Source organism: Pyricularia oryzae, chromosome 2 (assembly GCF_000002495.2).
Source record: "Pyricularia oryzae 70-15 chromosome 2, whole genome shotgun sequence".
Classification (NCBI taxonomy): Eukaryota; Fungi; Ascomycota; class Sordariomycetes; order Magnaporthales; family Pyriculariaceae; genus Pyricularia; species Pyricularia oryzae.
Window position 1 is genome coordinate 811796 of NC_017850.1, and position 20167 is coordinate 831962.

The following is a 20167-nucleotide window of genomic DNA, read 5'->3' on the forward strand; positions in this document are numbered from 1 at the left end:
GCTTTCAGATCAGACAAGGGACGTCATATTTTTTAAAAGGAAGAATGCAGCTTGAATTCCCCATCTATAAAACCCATTTGAACGCCAAACCCAAGAACATGAATCCACCGCTAGAAAGATCTTAACATGTGGACAGTAACCAAAATATACAGGAAACTGGAACCTGTAACGGAATAAAACCAAAGCATCGCTCGAAACCTCACTGCGTCGGATCCGTCCCCAACACGGCGGGCACGTCAAACTCCTCGTCCAGATTCTTGTCCGTCGGCAGATCCACATCCTTGATCGGGTGGATCAGCATCGGCGGCAGGCACATCCTCCCTTCTCCACCGCGCATTTGTCCAACGTCGCCCTCGCCGGCCTTGGTGCCGTCCTCTTCAGTCTCGAAGTCGGCTCCGCCGTCGTTGTTTACTTTGAGCCCCAGCCAACGCCTGTACAAATTCGGACCGAAGCCCGAGTTGTAGAACCACGAGAGGCCGCGTGTGTTGTGCTCGCGCTGGCCAAAGACCGATGTTCGCGCGCCGCCCGAAGCACCGTTGCGTCCGCCGTTGAAGATGCGTCCCATCAGTTCCGTCGGCCAGTGTCGGTCCACGTAGACAGGATGGGGCGCGTACACGGCCTTGTAACCGTGGTGCAGAGCCACTGTTGCTGGCCACATTTCGGGGAAAGCGTGATGCTTCCGGAGGGCCGTCTCACGGTGCATCGTAACTAGGAGTCGACGAGACATGCGAGAGGCGGCGATGATGGCTGCGCGGCGCGGGGGCTTGCCAGCACCCTCAGTCTCGTTGTAGCCTGCGATATCCTCAGACAGCAGCCACGTCGTCCCCGCGGGGTCGAAGATAGGGTTGAGCGTAATGAGGTCAGCCTCCTCGCCCACGCCCCACTTGTACTTGTCACGCTCGTAAGAAGTTGGCGGCTCAGGATCCCTCTCGTCCTCGAGCCAGTCGTCCTGGTGCATTGGACGCCTGGGTCCCCACACCGTCTGCTCGCCCTTCGTGGTGTCCTGGCCAGCCTTGGAGCCGCCGTTTTTGGATCCTGGAATGTTCTTCCACATGTTGTCTGGACCGGTGGTACCCATCTCGTTCTGGACTCGTGCCATCTGCTTAAAGTCCTCCCAACTGCCATGTACCGCAGGCATGTAGAACCTAGCGTTGCGTTCCCAGAGTCCCTTTCTCGGCTGCTGCTGAGCCCATTCCTCGACCTTGCTGAAGAAATCATAGTGGTGGCCGGTGTAGCGAATGTCCATTTCCCACTGCCAGAAGTAGTCATACTCGGGATGTGAGTGGGCAAAGTATTGCATGGCCATCTGCAGACCACGGTATGCGCCGTGCACAGGATGATTAGGACCCCGAGTCCAAAGGTCGGGCACACCGTGGTAGATGGTCAGCATCTGCGTTTCGGACCAGAGCGTCACAAGGCCTCTGAATTCCTCGGGGATGCTGGCTTCGATCCTGACACGGTATGCCTCGTCGTCTGCCCAGATGGGATGAGCCACGTCGTTTCGAACCTGGACCAGCAAGTGAACGTCGTACCGACCCCCTGAGGCTAGTGAAAGTTCGGTGATAATAGAACGCAGGTTCATCTTGTCGTCTTCCTTGAAAAGATACTCATCCCAGCAGCGTATAACAACAGCCGTCCGTGACTGCTGCCCAGAGGCTTGCTTTGTAGGAGCCTGTGAAGCGTTGCTCGATTTGGCCTCAGTCTTGGTATTGCTCTCGCTGCGCTTTTCTACCTTGGTCTCGGCGGAGTTGCCGACGTAAAAGCCACGCGGAGGGCTAGGCTTTGGCTCAAATGGCTTGAAGCGAGCAGCATTCGACTCGTAGCAACGCCTTTGTACATCCGCCCAGTTGACCGAACGGAAGTCAACCTGTCTGGACGATGCCCAGACTTCCTGTGAGCCTTCGTTGTCGCCGTGCTCCCCGATTCCCAGGCCTCCCTGGCGGGAGGAATAGCCAAATCCGTATGGGCCATACCTTCCATACCGGTCAAAGCAGATATCCTCAGGAAGCGAAAGGAGGTCGTAGGATCCCATGATGTTCTCAGGGAAGCCATGCGGTCTACCTTCAAAGTAACGAATGGGTGGAACCTGCATGGTCTTCTCGGCGTCCAGGAAGCAGTCGACGATTTCCGATTTCTTGTCGGTGAAGACAGAGCTGGGATAGTCGGTGGCAAATGTCTTGGTTCTGGGAATGGGCGTATTTTGCATCTCGTCGTCTGCTTCTGGTGTAACTGGCTTGGCCTCTGCAGATGCGTTGTATGGCATCTCGTCTGCAAGTCGGGGATATTCAGGGTTGTTGTCCTTCAGGGACACAAGCCTCCGGACACCGCCGTAGTATCTTGTAAGGAAAGGGTACGCCTCCCAAGCTGGAGGGGCCTCCTTGGGCTTGGGTACATGGCCCTCGGCTATCCTACGGTTTTCTACTTGGCTTGCTCGTACAAGAGAGCCAATGAGAATGACAATGCCGAGCATCATACCCAAGCAAAGGTATCGGACAATTTTGTTTGGTAACCTGTAAAATGGTGATCGCCTGGGGATGGCTCTGAAGGAAGGTCTCTTTGGCAGCATTCGTGCGGCCGACGAGTATGAGCCTGAAGAGTGTCGTGAGACCGTCCTAGACGAGGACGAGCTCGAGTAGTCGCTATCGAGGTCATCATCGTCGTCATCATCCTCAGACAACGAGTCGTCTGACCTGGAGAACCTCTCTTTTGTCGGTGACGGCGTAGGGACTTGTTCGTATGTGGGAAGAGTGGCTTTCTGTGGGCTTCGCCATCGAAGTGGGTGGAACGAAAAGCCCGCCATTTCAGATGAAGAATGCTGCGCCTGCCTATAGTAAATAAAGTAATTAGTATCCCATCCGAGTCTGGAATTTTGAGGCGGTCGAGGGCTAAGCGCAACTTACAGCCGTGCTCATCAAGAGCGATCCAAAAATTGAGTACAAGTAAACAAACCTGCCTGTTTAAAATTTCCTGAGACGCGAAAATGATGTTTAATTCTTGGACATGTAGCCAAATCAGATGACGATTTTCAGCCTCGAAGTAGCTGCTATTGCATGGTTGCAGTCTTTCGTGGAGTAGCATTTTATTGCAAGGTCGGCAAGAAATGGTAATCATGGATGACGGTTGTTTTGCGGCAATCCAGGTTGACCGGACAACAAGAACAACCGTCCAAAAGACCCATGTTCTTCACCGTGGAGACGATTTTGGTTGCTACCTTAGCGACCTCGGCGGAAGAATTCCAATTGGATCCGCCCAACTGGGAGACCCACTCGTCTCAATTGGCTCGTGTCGCCTTACCACATTTTATTCTTCAAGGTACCTATGTCCTGTTCTTTGTACCTACTTCGTAGCTTTGTAATTAGCCTGCAGCTTGGTAGGTACCGTTCTTGGTACACGTTCTTATATATTGTTCTCAAAAGTCAAGTCATTCAGTCAGTCAACCAGCCACTCCCCAAGCTTGGTTGTGAGCATGAATCGATCTAACAAGCTTTTCAACATGATCGAGTCGAGATTCAAGATTTTGTCCTCCTCGGGAGCAACTCCTCGAAGCGGTTACACAAACCCTCAAGCCCAAATGCATAGGTACCCAATCAGTTGTCATCAAATCTTTATACCCGTATGTCGCGTGCGGGCCTGAGAATGATGCTCGCCACAAGAAAGCAGCTAGCATACCGCCCTGAGTCCAAAACTTCCAATTCCAATAGATCGACAGGCGACATGTCGGCCATTTTCGAGGCCAAGGATTTTAGTCTCGAGTCTGAGACGAATATAGTGCGAAACATTGGACCCTGGAAATTCTTGACCGTCCACCAATGCAGCACCAAACCTAGGTCGCCTGGCTCTATCTCCAAAACCTTAACGCCAAGCAACTGAACCGCACCTGCTGACCGTCGGGAGCTCATAACCCCTGGTCTCTGTACCCCCAACATGTACGATGTATACAGTATGGGACAGGCCCAGGTTCGTATTGGGACACATGACCGCATTGGTGCGACTACGTAAAGATGATGTATGAGCTTGAAGGATAATTTATTGCTTCTCCTCTCTTGCGTCGTAGGACCGCTACCGGCCGTCCCGATGGGATAGAAATATGCGGGGGAGGCTTTGCTTTGCTCTGCTCCCTCCGCCTTTCCTCTCGTACCGGTTTCTAGGTAGTTCAAACAACATCATATCCGTATCATGCTAGTTGCACCTCCGGCAGTACCATAAAACAGTGGAGGCAAATTTCATATACTACGGTTTCTTCTTCTGGCGTTACCTGACGCATGAGTAGCGTCGACACTACTACGTAGCAGGTAACCTTCTCACCGGTTTTGTCTAATCAACCTGGTCAGTTCTCATGCACGAGTGCTGATATTTAAATACCCAGACCATCTCTTGTCGGCCATTCTGGGCTACGGTTCAAAGGGAGTCTCAAAAACTCTTGGTTTTCTCTTGCCATAGCCTTTACAGCAGTTGCATCATGTCAGGATCTATGGTTATTGGGAGCGAGGTCGAATCCTCTGCCTCGCCAATTGCATCTCCATTCCTAACTCCGCCATACCCGTCTACGGTTGATCATGACAAGCTGGGATGCAGCATGCTCATCCGCCAGGACCCTTTCTCTATCACACTGGACGCACCCGCTCTCCTCACAGTCACTCTTATGCTCGTATTGGGCATGCACATGATTGATCATCATCTCTTTGCTTGTCTGCTTGTTGGCACTCCTGCCCTTCTTCTCATTCGCAACGACTACCACAATTTCCTCAAGCTAGGTCCAGGCGGCACACCGCCCACTCTGTCTGGCTACGCAAGACTGTCATGGTACCGGCTATTTGCCATCCGAGACCCCTTCAGCGCTCCTATCTCCAGTCTTAGCCATCTTCCTGCATCTGGCATCCTAGGGAACCAGCCACTTCCATACCGACCCGGACCCCGTCCTCTTGTGGCCGGTCTTGCACCTCAAAGGCAACTTGACCAATGGGGCCCTGTCCGCTGTTGCGAGCAGCTCAAGACGGCCATCGAGCGGGCCACCGTCCAGTTCCCTCAACTGTTGGGCACGGCGACGTCGAGCATTGAGAAGCACGGATTTGCCCTCTTTGCCAGGCATCCTGTCAATGTGCACGGGAACGGAGAGGTGGCGCATGTCCACAGCTCAGACAAGTCGCTGCACTTAAACCTGCACCCTGACGATATCAAAGAGGTCTTACAACGAGGATGGGGCCAACGTCATCCGCTGGCCTTTAAAGGCATCCGAGGCTGGATCGAGTCACCTGTGCCTAGCACCTTTGTTATGATAGTGAGTCATATCTTTATTTTCTAGAGTTGACTGGCTGATCCCCACAGAGACCCGGCATTTTATCAAGCTGCTAACAATAGTCATAAAGTACGCACCTAGAGGTACACACCCAACAGTCTCCTGTCCTTTCACCCGGAGCGCACCTTCGATATTTATGTGGAGAAAACTAACCACGTGCTCACAGATGAAACGGACCTGCGTATCGTGTGCAAGATTGTTGAAGCTGCTATCTGGTACACAGCCGCAGAGAAAATCAACCTGGAGCTTCCGTGTGATTCCTGAACAACCAACTCACCGCCCAACCTTTGGCCAACCACCAGCCAAAGCCTCTAAACCACTGGGAGTAAGATGGTTGGGCCCTCACACTCCAGTCCAATGATACGAATGAACGCGGTCGCCCCGAAAAAGCACATTATCAACTCACAGCATTTACACTACTTTGCCAGCGTTATTGTCAATGCTGAAAACCCGCAACGCGCACTACCATTTATACTGACTCTGAAAATCAGTAAGGCGTAACCTTTAAGGGCTATAACACTTCCAGTTCCACCCCTCAAAACACACCATGACGCTCAAAATGCAATGCTGGATGTAGCTAGTACTATTACCAGCCAAAGCCATGGAACTTTTCTCACCACAACCCTAAGAATAAACGAAGGGTAGCTTTGCGGTTGTGATTCAAGACGAAGGTTCAGCGATTACGGAGAAAGAAAATACAAGTAAATAAAAGACGTGAAAGTCAAACAGCGAAGCTTGTTAGAACTTAGATCCCATGTGCAAAAAGCCTAGTTGAGTTAGGTACCTACTGAGCGACGTGTGAGCCAGCATCCTAGGTGACGGAAATGGATGCGGTCTGGTGAGGGGTGGAGGTATAAATTAACAGCAGCAATAATAATAGTCTTGGTTTGAATTGTCAATGCCGACGGTCTTTAGCCTTAATATAGCCCCCAGTTAGTTAACGCACTGTGACCCACTTGTACGCTGCCTGCAGCAGAGCATTCCCGATGCGCCAAGCCAAGGTGCTCCGCGACGTTCCAAATAATAAAAAACATATCTAAAAGAAGGCATGTCCTGAACTACCCAATCCATCGGATAATAGCACCGCAAAAGTTCAATTGCGTAATATCGGAACCGGACCGACTTTATAGCATATGATTGAGACTCAATCCCTACGCTCTTTCACCACGCACACTCAAACTTGCAAAACAAAACAAACCGCATCTTGAAGAAAAAACCCTCGAGCTGCTGCCCGCAAACTCTCAAATGGCCGAGCCGCAGCAGCATGACGATCAGCCGCAGGAGCCGGTGGCTGAGTTCTGGTCCTTCCCCACCGACCCGGCCGAGTTCGACAACGACGAGCGCGTCTCCTTTTCGCGGCTCGAGAACAAGTACATCGCGGTGCAGGAGGATGGGGCGGAGTACGAGTGGGACGGCGGCCTGAAGCGCTGGATCCCCATCGTCGACGACGCGCTGATTGAGTCGCACCAGGCGGCGTACGGCGGCGGTGCTGCAGAGGACGAAGAGGCGCCAGCGACGACGGCAGCCGACAGGAGGAAAAAGAAGCGAAAAGCAGGCGACGATGACGGCGGCAAGGCGAAGCGGCCGCGACAGAACACGGCCGTCTACGTCACGGGCCTGCCGCTCGACGTGACGGTGGAGGAGATCGCGGAGCTCTTCTCACGAAAGTGCGGCGTCATCGCCGAGAACATCGACGACAGCAGCCCGCGCATCAAGCTGTACACGGACGGCGGCGGCAACTTCAAGGGCGACGCCCTTGTCGTCTTCTTCAAGCCCCAGTCGGTCGACATGGCCATCATGCTGCTCGATGACACAGACTTTAGGATCACGCCGTCGGGCCTCTCGAGCGGGAGGATAAGGGTTCAGGCGGCAGACACGAGCTACAAGAGAAATAATTACGACCAGGAGGGTGGAGCAGAAGGTGTGGACGGAGCGGGTAGTGGTAATGGTAACAGCGGTAGGGGGTCTGCGGCGCCGGCAGCGGAGAATGGCAACGGCGGCCATACGCGTAATACGACTGACAAGGCCAAGGTGATCAAGAAGGCGCAGAAAATGAGCGCGAAACTGGCAGACTGGGACGACGACGACCCGTACCCGTACCTTGCGGCTGCAGTCGGAGCAGGGGCTGGAGGAAACGGACCGACCAACAAAAAGGCCGAACGGACCGTGATACTCAGGCACATGTTTACGCTCAAAGAGCTGGACGAAGACCCGGCGGCGCTACTCGAGATCAAAGAGGACATCAGGGACGAGTGCGAAAAGCTTGGCGAAGTCACCAACTGCGTACTCTTCGACCTGGAGGAGGACGGCATTGTGAGCGTCAGGTTCCGCACCCCCGACGCGGCCGAGGCGTGCATCAAGCTCATGCACGGCCGGAGCTTTGACGGGAGGACGGTGCAGGCCTCCCTAGCGACCGGAAAGGAGAAGTACAGGAGGTCCAAAGACAAAGATGACGGCCTGGATGAGGATGATGCCTAAGTACGGGCGCTACTTGTCGGCGACTCTGACCCTTGGAAAAGATATTAATTCGGTGATGGTATATTTGGGACGCCATCGATTGTTTGTTTCGAGTAGATTCAGCTTTATACCCCGCCATTGCCCAAGTGGCAGCTATCATGATCTCTAAGGACATGAGCTTCTAAACCCCTGTATTTTTGTCTCATCCAGCTGCAACAACTCCCCACCCAAGTCCCAAGGCCCATCGCGGGGAAAGAAAATGAAACTATTGTTTTTTGACAATGCATCATCTCTTCTTGTCCAAAGCCTCCTTCTTGACCCCCTCCACAAACGCCTCGACGGCCTCACCCCCACCCAGCGGCACGCTGCCGCCGCGCACGAGCCCGCCGTTCTCGACCTTGACGCCCAGGGCCTCGGCGATGGTGGGCAGGCCGCCGTCGCGCAGGGCCATGGACAGGCTGGACAGGCTCTGGTGGAACTGCGGGCTGCGGAGGACCTGCTTGAGCAGCGCCTTCTTCTCGGGTAGGCTCATACTGGCCTTGGCGGCAGCGGCGGCTGGGGGGTTGGCCTCGCCGTCGAACTCGTCGTCGGCGGCCATGACGACGATGGTTGCCGGGAGGAGGTCCAGGAGGTTGTCGATGTAGGTCTCGTCGGCGCCGTCGATGACGGGTATCGTGGTTGGCGTCTCCAGCAGATCGCTCAGCAGAGGGTAGACTTTGCCCTGGGCTTGGGATTGCTGCTGTTGGTTCCCACCGCCCGAGGAGCCGGCGAGGGAGTCCAGGAGGTTTTGAACGATGGTGGCTGCGTCTGTGGCTCCTCCGCGTCTGTCAAGGGTGGTTCTGGTGTTAGCCGATTTGTACTGGTACATGCAGAGATGTAGAAAGAGCCAGAGCAGTCATGTGATAAGACTTATTGGGACGCATGCAAGAAATGATTAGACTCCTCGTTCTAGTGACGCCGTAAACCATTCTAGAAGTACACGGACACAAGGCTGTATCCCTCTGTGATGCTCTATTCCTTCTGTTTATTTCGCTCTTGTTTTGTTTCCGAGATAGCATGCAGAGACCCACAGACCGCCGGCACTCGCCAGTGCCTATCCACGAAAAATGGCCTGCTTGCTTCCCTCAGGAAGCCACACAATTTATGCATGACAGATGGTTTTGTGAATGAGAAGAATCAAGATACCTACGCTCTAGCACCGTCAGCCCCGCCCTCCCGGGAATCCTCGCCCTCCCGCCTGACATCACCGCCGGTAGCGTCGGCACCGGCACCGCCGCTGGCGCTCTGGTGGCGCTGGCCCGAGCGGCCCTGACCGTCGGCGTCTTCCATGGTCTCGTCATCGTCGTCTTCATCGTCGCGGCAGTTGCTGCTGCGGGCCTCGGCGAGCTCTTGCTGGACGTCGACCTCCTCGCCCGACAGCAGCTGGTCAACGAGGTCGGTGATCTTCCTGTCGCGGGGGCTGAACCAGGCCGGGTCGCCGCTGGTGCTCTGCGGCTTGGACTGCATCCAGAACAAGTGCCGCGTGGACGACGAGAGGAATTTGAGCACGAGGATGCGGCCGTTGGTCTTGCCAGATGGTTGGTCGTCGGGCTGGTACGGGACGAAGCGTCCGTCGCCGGGGACCATGACCAGGGACAGGGGAGGCTCGTCGTCGATTGCTTGGCTGCGCGGCCGCCAGCAAAAGTTGATCAGACCTGCGCGTCAGGGAAAGGACCCAGCATGGTTGGTTAGCTCTTCCGGTGAGGAGAGGAGGATGGATGCGCAGCCCGGGGTGGTTGCGGTGTGTTTGGTGGTGCCCGTACCATCGTCGCTGTAGAGGTAGATGTAACCTGGTTCCGGCAAGCACTTGACCTTGGCAGGTTTGCTATCGGTCTACAGAATACACGGCATTATTAGTTGATGTTCAAGTCGGGTCGAGTCGAGGTGAGTGGGGCAATATGCTGACGTCTACTTCACACCGTCCGGCCTTGAATGTGATGAGAGGGTTGATGGACATGGTGCGGTATGTGGTAGTTGCAGTCAGCGGACTGCTGGAGGGGCTCGAATGGTCGGCAGAAGTTTACTTCTGCGGGTATTAGTATCTCTGTGCACAAGAGCTGTATTTGATGTGAATTTGTTGCCGACCCGGGCGTATTCAACGAAGTGGTTGGGAATGGAGGTTTAGTCTCGGAGCATTCAAAGGGCGATGCGCCGCAGCTTGAACCTCTCTCTGCTCCAGCTTCAGGCGGCCGTTGACGTTGACCGTACCAGGAACTAAGCAAGCTGGTGTGGGGCTTCTACGTGAGGCGACCTACCACGTATCAGGTATCGTCCCGCCCGTATTAGTATGAGAGGTACATAGGGCAATTGCCAATCAACCCACTTGCCCGCCCACCAACGTGGGGCTTCTTTGGCCGGTGTTGAAAATAACTGCTGCGCCACTCACAAGACTACCCCACATCTGAATGCACGGCCACACAGGGCTTCGAATTGCGTGCGCCTCCCACAATTGGAGTTTTGCTGTGTGGAAATTATTGACTATCAAACCCGCGACTCCGATATTCAATCCCTCCCAACCCCGACAACGACGACGACACCCACGTTCCTTTTCAGCATCGGAACTGAAAACAAACGCCCAAAATGTCGACGAAGACGGAGCCCACCCAGAAGCAGTTCGGCAAGGCGAGCCGGACGGTCCCTCACCACTCCCAGAAGGCTTCCAAGTGGTACCCTGCGACCGACGACAATGGCCCCAAGGCGGTGAGTCTCGACTTGCGATGCTCCCCTCGGTTGCCGAAGAAGAATCTGTGCGAAGTGTGAAGGTTCTGGACTGCCGGCGGTCGCCGAGCGTGCTCGTGCGTGTGTGTTGCAACAACCCTAGGGCGGGATGAGAGTAATACACTACCGCAACATATACGTTGAGAGCACGCTGGAAAACGCCTGTATTGGAGGGGAACGACTGCTAGGCGCAGAAAGGGCAGATCGAATCGAGGCCGCAGTCCAGATACCGCAACATTTCAATGCGCACAATTTTGACTTGGCGACAGTGGCGGGGGGCCATACACAGTAACAACCGTTGGAATCAGGCGCAGATGGCTGACTTTCTATGATACACACAGGTCCGCAAGTCCGTCCGCCCCTGGAACCCCCGAAAGTCCCTCGAGCCCGGCACCGTCCTGATCCTCCTGGCCGGTCGTTTCCGTGGCAAGCGCGTTGTCCTCCTCAAGAACCTCGACCAGGGTGTCCTCCTGGTCACTGGCCCCTTCAAGATCAACGGCGTTCCCCTCAGGAGGGTCAACGCTAGGTACGTGATCGCCACGTCACAGAAGGTTGATCTGTCTGGTGTCGACACCGGCAAGATCGACGAGGTTGCCGCGCCAAAGTACTTCACCGCAGAGAAGGCCAAGGAGAAGGCCGGTGAGGAGGCTTTCTTCAAGCAGGGAGAGAAGCCCGAGGTACGTTTATTTGGTTTATACCATGTTCAAGCCACAAGCTATGGGCTCTGAGCGATACTGGTGAAATGGCTGGTGACTAATACGCAATTTTCCAATGTACAGAAGAAGCAGGTCAACAGCACCCGGGCAGCAGACCAGAAGGCAATTGACAAGGCTCTGATTGCCAACATCAAGAAGGTCGAGTTCTTGGCCTCTTACCTTGCCACCTCCTTCAGCCTGCGCAAGGGCGACAAGCCCCACGAGATGAAGTGGTAGAAAGAGCGGGTTCAAGGTTAGGAAGTTTACGGGATACCTTTGGGAAAAGGGGTCGGGCGCAGTCTTTTGTGTTTTCTCTCTCTTGCAGTGGCTGATGGGTTGGTATGGCTTGGTTTGGCCAATTGCATCCGGACATTGAAAGGGTTCTCTGGCGTCTGTAATTGAGGTTTCTGAAACAATTTCACCGCGAAAGCAAAAAAACAAAACAACACAACACCACAACAACCGCATCCTGACGAAGAAAAAAAGAAAAAAGAAAGGGAGGTTTTTGTGCTCTTTCCGGATGAGGGTTATATCGGTCGGGTTAAAAATAAGGGAGCATTTTTGGTCTTTTTTTGTTTCACACGGTTCCTTTATGTCCTCTCCGGAAAGTTAGAGCATTCTTTTCTTTCTTTGTTTGTTTTTAACTCAGACCACCCAGACTACGAGAACAAGACCGAACCTGGCTTCACGCCAGTGAGCATGTGATGAACTCCAGTTGATATCTATGAGTATTTTCACAAGTGATGACGCAACTATGTCTGGTACAGAACATTTTTCTGTTTTGTTTGTTTGTTATGCTTTATTTTTTTTTTTTTTGTAACCTGTAGCACCCCCTTCAAGATTCACATTGATAAAACACACGACACACACGACACACATGCATTACACCGATGAACCTCAACACACTAAACCTCCCTGTCGACCCAAGACTGCACCATACCCTCCAGGCTGGGCTCGTACTCCTTGCACTCGACCTTGCCGGTGGCCTCGTCGAGGTACGTGTTGGCCTGGACAAATACCTTGCGCGGCTGCTTGTGCTCCAGCACGACGTCGCGGACCTTTGTGCCCCAGTACTCGAGCCCGACGTTGGTCATGTCGCTGAAGAACTTTGTTCCCGTCTCGACGTCGGCGGTAGACTTGTAGATGTGGATCTTTTGCAAAAAGTCGCCGACAGCCTTACGGCCCGTGGTCAAGATCTTTTCGCGGTCCAGGCGAATGACAAGGTCCTTGATGGCCCCGGACTCGTCCTTGACCTCTTCCAGCTTGCAGAAGCCGTCGCCGGCGTCGAGGAAGCAACGGAGGATGGCGAAGCGGGCCTGGCAGTGAGGCTGGCCCCACTTCTGGCTCTTGGGGTCCCAGAACTCGACCGAGACGAGACCCATGCGGGCCATCTGCAGGTACGATGCGTACAGAACGTCGCCGGCCTCGCCGGACATGTCGACTGAGCCGTCGCCAAAACCAAAGATCTTGAGTACGGGGAACTCGCAGCCCAGGTACATGGCGACCAGCTCAGCGCGGCACTCCTCATAGGCGCCGGCGAGTCCGCCAAACACCGACGACCACGTTTGGCCCGGCTTGTACCAGCTCGTAACGGGCTTGTTGGTGATGGGGCTCAGGGGTGGGTTCTTGACGTCAAAGTTGTACTCGCCCGGTGCCGTCTCCTGCAGCAGCTTGCCGCAGCCGTGCCCGGTTAGCTCGTGCAGACCGACCTGAACCTCGAAAGAGGCGTCGCGGTACTTTTGGTACAAAGCAAGGTCCTCGTCCGCGATGAAGGGTATCTTTTCGTTGGGCGCCTTGGCAGACATGACGTTGCCGAGACTGACGTTCTTGAAACCTTCGGACTGGCGGATGTCGTCATAGTTTGGAATGTTGATTCTTTGGTATGTCATGTTAGCCTTTTGTTCGAGATATCCGACCTTCGAGGGAACCGTTCTCTATCTCTTTCTGGTCTTCTAGGTCCATGAACTCACCCAGCTGGGATTCCGGATCCGCAAAAAGTCAACACCTCGAGAGAAGTAAAGTCAGGAGAAAGGAACTTGTCCTTCTCAAAGTCCTTGCCCCAGGGCAGGATGGGGATAAGACTCGGGGCAGCGTCGACCAGCGCACCAAACGCCCGCGTCCGCTCCATGTTAACCATGGCAGCAAAGCCCTCCCACTCGCCTCTTACACCGTGAGGATCACGGTATGTCTCGATAAATCCCACATTGCATTCGACCATAGGACCCTTGTCATGGATCCAGTGGCGCTGGCTGTCTTTGAAAGATAACAACGAACCATCGTAGAATGATTTGGCGTAGGCTTCATGCATTTTCTTCTGGGTGTCGTTTTCGGCGTTCTCGGCCGCTTTCCGCGAGTACTCGGCTATCTTGGCCATTTCGGCCGAGTAGTCACCGTAGACAAGCTTGATAGTCTTGTCGGCCAAGGGGCCGTCCTGGACCTTGAACTCTGTCTCTTTGCCGATGTCACCACCCGCATCGGGCACCTGGGTGATTGCCGATGCGATGAGGATCTCAAAGACGTTGCCGTCCTTGGACTTGCGCACACGGTTGTTCTCGGGCAGCAGTCCCTTTTCCTCCGAAAACTTGGAAATGGCAGCGATCTCTTCCTTGGTGATGTGAGGTGAGTCCGGGTAGTACGTGGTCATGTGACCATCTTCGGGGAAGCCAAGGTGCATCATGCCCGGCTTGTCGGACGAGAAGATGGCACCGGCCGTGGCCTTGTAGTGGCGCTCGGCTTCGGGCGAGGTGGCGGCCAGGGCGGCGACATCAGCCTCGGAGCAGCGGGGGAGGAACTTGGAGTCGCCAAACGACTTGTAGTTGCCGCTGTTGCCGAGGAACTGAGATGCATACTCGAGGAACTGCGTAACGGCCTCGTCGGACACGGAGGCCTTCTTGGCCAGCGCCTTCCAGTCGCCGTCGCAGCTCTTGTGCAGAGAGATGATCAGATCATATATGTGCTCCGACTCGGGAGAGACCTGCCTCAGCACGATGCGGTTTCCGGCAAAGGAGGCTCTGGGAGGTATAGGCGTCAGTTTGATATTTAGGTATTTGTTTGCACATGACCGGGTTTGGTGGTGTTTATAAGAGAGGCGGGGTAAGAGAATTGGGGGGGGGGGGGGGGGGGAGGGAACATAGCTACGCAAGGTAGCTAATGTAGGTATTAGAGAAAACACACTTACTTGCTAATGTAGTGTGCATAACGTTTCTGCTTATCAGTGAGAGCATCAAAATGCTTGGCAATCTCCAGGCGCACGACGCTGGGTGGAGAGTCGGCCAGGTAGCCTTTGAGCTCTTGTGCGGAGAGGCTCATGGTGGTGGTGAAGTGGCGTGTTGCTTGGGTTTGTAGGAGAGTGTAACGTCTTGGGCAGTACAGTTTTACCCTCGCGTTTATGAAAAGTTGATGATGTTTTTGGCTAGACTGACCCAGTGCACGAGTCTGATGGAGTTTGTTTGCCGTCAAGGGTAAAGTTGTTGCTCTTGCTGATGTCAAAACAAGGTTGTTCTGCCAGAGCCTGAGGCTAGGTCGTAGCTGCAGATTTAGGGGACGCATCTAGGGCGTTGGTTGGAGGGATGAGGCTCCCACTCCTAGCACGGTAAGCTCGAATGGAGGTGAGGGGATGTGCCCCAATCATTGACCTCGGAGCGTCCAGTCTGAGGTGGTTTTGGACCCCGTTCAGGTGCAGCACCGTGTAACGCCAGCTGTGACTCTCTGACTCTCTGGAGGTAGTATATCACTATGGGATTTTGATTACGTAGCACCTAATCCTACAACACACAGACAACTGTGAAAGAAAGGCATGAGCGTAGAGGGTTGAATAATGTATAAAGTATTAGAAGGGTTGGTGAAATTAAATCAGGTCCAGCAAATGTAGGTACAGCTAGTTGAATGGTTCTCGTTGAAAAAAATTCTCGGTAATGAAAGGGTTAGGGTACAATTTCTTTCTATTGTCTTTGCCTTGCCTGCCTCATCCGTTGGATACTGTTGTGAAACCATGGACAATCAATCAATCGGCAAAACAAGTCCAGCTTACCTATATATTCCAATCATCCAATAGCCTGCTTTCATTGATTCAGATAACCACGGGAAAGGTGGTCATCGGATTTGTTCACCGCTTGACAACGCCAGTTAGCCTTTCGACGCAGACAATCCAAGCCCATTTTACGGAGTAACCCCGGGTAGTGGGGACGAGAACAGCCCGGCGAATTTCCATTGGCATGCAGCATTGGAAATTCATATATCCCCGAAAGCCAACCGGAGTTGAATTCCCGGTCAATCGGAGGCAGTGCCGAGATGGTCGGCAGGCTGAAGCTGTAAAATCGGGGCCACGTCAAACACAAACAAGGCGGATGTTTTTTTTTTTTTTTTTTTTTTTTTGCCTCTGGATGCAGGCCGGCGATAAAAGAAATATGGCAGGGACACAAAGACGATATGTCAAAACAAGAAATGCATCAATACATCATTCGTTTCCGCTTCCGACGATTTACCGCAGACGTGAAGCACCGCGTGATGTGTGACGTGGTGTCCAGTTATGCGGTAAAGAAGCACACCGGCTGCAGCCCTGCATCTACATAATGCCATCTATTGTTTAAGAGTGTGGTGTGAAAGAAAATCACGCTCCCTCCGTATGTCCTCCGCATCAAGCTGTCTACGTGGTAGTTCATGTACGGAGTATGCCCCGCACGGCATGTGAATGGTTACATTGGTGAGGCTGTCTTACAGCTTACAGCAATGCAGCTGAGCTGTACATGTTCGGAATACTATATCTTTGGGGGCGCAACGTTGGCTCAGCAAAAGAGCTTTTATAGCGTCCTGTTGAATTGATGGGTGACGTATGCGGTTTATTTTGTTATTGATGATGACCATTACGAGCAACGGAGTTATCGTATTTTGCCCCAAAAACAATGGAATTAAACGAAATGTTATTCGACCGTAGAAAATCCATCATACCGTACATGCCGGACCAGGCTGTTGTGTTTCCATGCGGGTAATCTTTGCTCCCTGAACAAATTCCTACCTTAGGTTAGTGTGTTCCCGAATGTTTGGACTGGGACCGACATTGAGGATGTGGACAGGGACAAGGCATGTTCTCTCCCTACCTGTTTAATTCTTCATACCATACACGTTATTGAGAAATTGCTGGGTATCGAAAGCTTCGGAATATGGTTTAATACAAGTACGTGATCTGCATCATTGGACTGAGGCGTTCCCTTAAAAAAAAAAAAAAAAGGTCTTTCATATTGGACTGAAATTGCTGATCTCCGACCCTCGGACGCTGTCAAATTCCCGCCCAGGCCTTCCGATGCCGGGCTTTCGTCTCATGTTGAGTGCTAATAATACCTAGGTAATTAATCAAAAGGCTCAAAGTGATGGTCGAAGCGATGTAAGCTTCTCCAATTACCAAGTGGAAGGTACCCCCAATCTTTTCACTGTACACCCCCACAGCCTCAGGAGTAGCCTACCAGGATTACCCCTCCATTTCTGGGGGTTGACCACTGGAATTCGGGGGCACCTGACCGTTTTTGGGTTTTCTCCATTGCTCGCTACGGAGTACTTGACTTGTTTTTTTGCCTCTTGCCTTTTTGCTTTTTGACTGTCTTTAACGGTCGGGAAAACAAAGATGCAGTTATACGGAGTTACGTTCGTAAACAAGAAAGTTACATAGTAGGATCAGCTCTTGTACAGTATCCACGGTTGCGTACCCAAAGCGCTGTGCGTCCGACCTTGGCATCATCTGGCTTTTCGGTACCTACTGTAGTCACGTCACAGCTTTGGCTGAAAACCCCCTTTTGTGCACCACATAATACAATCAATCTCTTGTCGGGTGCCGTCGAACCGGATTGATGGGTCTTGGTCCCCCGATTCTGACCCCAACATTGATTCTTGATGCGTCCATTGTGATTGTGCTTCTGCCTCCCTGCCCGCCCCTGTAGTGCACGGTGAGTGGGCTACCTAGTCACCCTCCGAAGCTGAGGCTCAGGTCGTTAATGGTCATGGGGGCTCAATGTCCAAATTTATCATTTTGATGGGCACGACTCAAAGGAGAGGGAAGAGAAAGAAGACCCAGACGTCAGGCTGCAGTATTTGCAAGCAGGAAAATAAAATAACATACGAAGACGCAAACGGTGCCAGGTACAACATTGACACAGGTACGGCACCTGATTTTTTACTTACTACTGTAGGTACATCCGTATTTTTTTTTTTTTTTTCGCTGTATGTCTGACAGCCTTTCAACAAACCCCCGCGGGAACTAACTAAGTTACCCCGAAAAAAAAAAACCAAGAACCAAGAACCAGGAACACGCGGCAACCCGCCATGTGTCAAACGTTGCCCAACTTTTACCTCCCGTCGGGTTTTCCCCGTCTTCCAATGCGCTCATCGCTCGCTCGCCGTGACGACAAGGAACAAGGCTTTTGATGTTAGCCCAATTTACAGGGGCCCGGTAAATTTTCTATTCCCATCTTTTAACTGTTCCTTGTCCCATTTCTTATTCCTTGTCCAATCGTGACATGTCTTCTTTTGGATTTTGATTCGTTTTTCCTTTTCTCTTCTTTTTCTTGTCGGGTACACAGACACAGGCACATCCCACATCTCTACATAACATATTCTGCATCTTGCAACCATTACATAGTAACCCACACACCTCAGGTGACTGATTCCCTAGGAACCTGATCAATCCAATCTCATTGTACAATTGTCATCATAGTATTGATTGCAGACTGGGTACATAAGGCATCAAGAGTTGATTGAATTACTTTCAGTCACTTTCATTTACTTACATATAGCCTAACTGCTGTTTACCTCGAGTCGATTTGACGAGGTACGCACCCACGCTCCCTTTCCTGTACCCCCAAAACTTGCACTTGTTTTCCCTCCCCCTTTGCGTGAAAAACAGCGTCCCTGAGACACAATTGGCGCGCAACCTCACCCCCTCATATACAATTGCTTTTCTATTTTATCCCTTTTATTTTTATTTTTTTCTTTTCTTGAGAAAATACCAAGTCCTTCCGGTCTCCCCCCGCTCACCTAACTCCGCAAACTACATTTATTTCTCACGCTCACTTACTTGGCAGTACCATAAAATCACGCCCTACTTATCACCTTAGTCAATAAACGCTTAAAAGGTGTACTCGACCCCGGGCTACCACAAGACTTGTTAAAGCAAACCCTTAAGGGGTCACACTACCCACCGCCACCACTTGAGTCGCAATAGAAAGGACATCCTTGTTCGGGTTGCCTAGTTATTCTTTGCGGTTGAGTGTCTTTGACTACTTTTCAGCTGTGGATTTTTATTCAAAAAGTGTGGTCCATATCCCTCTTCTGGCGGACAAACCTGATCCTATAAGATGCTCAGCTACGAGAATCCTACACCAGCTGCCCCATCAGCCTCTACGGCTGCGGAAAAACTGGCAACGTCTTTATCATCATCCGCAAGGGCTTCAAAAGTATCAGGATCTGTGCCTGACAACAGCGTCTCCCAGTCATCAATGGCCAGCACAATGAAGGCCACTGGCAGTTCAGCCTCTGCTGCCTCCAATAGCGCAAGCGACCGCTCTGCCGCTCACATCTGGCTCGTGACGGGGCCCGCTGGGTGCGGCAAGAGCACGGTAGCCCAGCACCTGGCCACAAGCCTTGATGTTCCCTACATTGAGGGCGATGAGGTATGTGATTTTATTCAAGACACTGAATCCATGAACATGGACAGACGAGAGGGAAAATGAACTAAAAAGAAAACCATGACCAAAAAGTACCACCCACCTGCCAACATCGAAAAGATGAGCAACGGCATCCCGTTGACGGACATGGACCGCTGGGACTGGCTGATCCTGCTCCGAGACGAGGCACTGCGGAGGCTGGGCGAGGGCGGCAGCGACACCAAGGGCGTGGTGGTGACGTGCTCGGCGCTCAAGCGCAAGTACCGCGACGTCATCCGCGTGGCCCGCTACTTTGAGCCCAGCGTCCACGTGCACTTTATTTACCTGGCCGCCACCGAGGAGGCGCTGCTGGAGCGCGTCGCCCGTCGCCAGAACCACTACATGGGCGCCAACATGGTCCGCAGCCAGTTCCAGGACCTGGAGCCGCCCAGGCCCGACGAGACAGACATTATCAGCATCGACGTGAGCGGCACGCTCGACGACGTCAAGACCTCGGCGCTGGACAAGGTCAGGGAGGTCATGGCTGCGGATCAATGATGGCCGGCCTGGTGCTCAGAACCAAAAGAGGGTGTTTTTTCTGGATGGGAGGATGTCCGCGGGGGCGTGGCCGCCGATCTTGGGTCCCCCCGGCCTTCCAACTGGTTGGCTCTTTTTCTCTGCTATGGTGGCCACACTCACAGGACTTTGCATTGACTAAAACAAGGGCTCCATGACGGCATGGCCCGAAGGCAACCGCGCGTTCATGCGACATTTGTTCCGGCTCGAGATTGGGTGGGCTCTTCCAATAAGTTCTTTTAAGCGAAGGTTGTTAATGCAGGGCACCGGTTTGGGCCACAGACGACACACCTTTTTTTTTCCCTATTTCGCACCACTTGGAGGGATGCTGGGAGGCAAGATGTAACCGTAAAATGGGGGAAGCAAGCGTTGCAATTGTTTGTTCTGTCTACTGTAAGAAACTTGGAGGTATTTTGCGCGTCTTTTTATATTCTGAAGCGAAAACCTCGTTGTATAAAAAAAAACCTCATTTATTCGTGTCTATACTTTTGTTTCTTTTGGCTCAAGATTCATTTTAACAATCCTTTGAGAAGTGGTGAACTTGGTGCTGACTATACGAGGAATGTGTCGAGATTGGTGCGGTTATATTTTAGTTTCCTTACAAGAAAGTTGCCGGCCGACTTGGATTGCGGAGTCATGGCTCCGGGAATTTGAGACCGGTGAACAAAACCACAACAAAGCCGACGCTGCCGGCTTTTGTGGTAGCCTTTTTTTCTCTCTATTTGGCCCTTGCTGGCCCGGGCCTTTTCGGGGGT

The 20167-nt window shown here is 52.8% G+C and overlaps 7 protein-coding genes across 7 annotated transcripts; 4 read left to right on the forward strand and 3 right to left on the reverse strand.

Moving 5' to 3' along the window:
• Positions 1 to 5: 5 nt before the first annotated feature.
• On the reverse strand, positions 6 to 3126 carry MGG_04440 (uncharacterized protein). Its single transcript, XM_003713487.1, has 2 exons — positions 2901 to 3126; positions 6 to 2825 (listed from the first exon to the last, which is right to left on the reverse strand). The coding sequence occupies exon 2, from the start codon at positions 2798 to 2800 to the stop codon at positions 200 to 202; it is 2601 nt and encodes an 866-aa protein (XP_003713535.1). The 5' UTR covers positions 2801 to 2825; positions 2901 to 3126; the 3' UTR covers positions 6 to 199.
• Positions 3127 to 4139: 1013 nt separating this feature from the next.
• Positions 4140 to 6259, forward strand: MGG_04441 (uncharacterized protein). The gene is made up of 4 exons (XM_003713488.1): positions 4140 to 4292; positions 4367 to 5278; positions 5367 to 5379; positions 5463 to 6259. Exons 2-4 carry the CDS (start codon positions 4460 to 4462, stop codon positions 5558 to 5560), a joined length of 930 nt encoding a protein of 309 aa, XP_003713536.1. The 5' UTR covers positions 4140 to 4292; positions 4367 to 4459; the 3' UTR covers positions 5561 to 6259.
• Positions 6260 to 6305: 46 nt separating this feature from the next.
• On the forward strand, positions 6306 to 8732 carry MGG_04442 (splicing factor U2AF-associated protein 2). The gene has a single exon (XM_003713489.1). The coding sequence runs from the start codon at positions 6542 to 6544 to the stop codon at positions 7772 to 7774; it is 1233 nt and encodes a 410-aa protein (XP_003713537.1). The 5' UTR covers positions 6306 to 6541; the 3' UTR covers positions 7775 to 8732.
• MGG_15540 (uncharacterized protein) lies at positions 8040 to 10034 on the reverse strand (the record flags this gene model as incomplete). The annotated part of the gene is made up of 4 exons (XM_003713490.1): positions 9699 to 10034; positions 9556 to 9625; positions 8943 to 9447; positions 8040 to 8577 (listed from the first exon to the last, which is right to left on the reverse strand). Exons 1-4 carry the CDS (start codon positions 9747 to 9749, stop codon positions 8040 to 8042), a joined length of 1164 nt encoding a protein of 387 aa, XP_003713538.1. The 5' UTR covers positions 9750 to 10034.
• Positions 10035 to 10218: 184 nt separating this feature from the next.
• Positions 10219 to 11972, forward strand: MGG_04444 (60S ribosomal protein L6-B). The gene is made up of 3 exons (XM_003713491.1): positions 10219 to 10492; positions 10852 to 11187; positions 11290 to 11972. Exons 1-3 carry the CDS (start codon positions 10373 to 10375, stop codon positions 11440 to 11442), a joined length of 609 nt encoding a protein of 202 aa, XP_003713539.1. The 5' UTR covers positions 10219 to 10372; the 3' UTR covers positions 11443 to 11972.
• Positions 11906 to 15280, reverse strand: MGG_04445 (dipeptidyl-peptidase 3). Its single transcript, XM_003713492.1, has 3 exons — positions 14384 to 15280; positions 13176 to 14216; positions 11906 to 13080 (listed from the first exon to the last, which is right to left on the reverse strand). Exons 1-3 carry the CDS (start codon positions 14752 to 14754, stop codon positions 12111 to 12113), a joined length of 2382 nt encoding a protein of 793 aa, XP_003713540.1. The 5' UTR covers positions 14755 to 15280; the 3' UTR covers positions 11906 to 12110.
• Positions 15281 to 17722: 2442 nt separating this feature from the next.
• Positions 17723 to 19972, forward strand: MGG_04446 (thermosensitive gluconokinase). Its single transcript, XM_003713493.1, has 3 exons — positions 17723 to 18022; positions 18276 to 18863; positions 18951 to 19972. The coding sequence occupies exons 2-3, from the start codon at positions 18549 to 18551 to the stop codon at positions 19392 to 19394; spliced, it is 759 nt and encodes a 252-aa protein (XP_003713541.1). The 5' UTR covers positions 17723 to 18022; positions 18276 to 18548; the 3' UTR covers positions 19395 to 19972.
• The last annotated feature ends 195 nt before the right edge of the window (positions 19973 to 20167 follow it).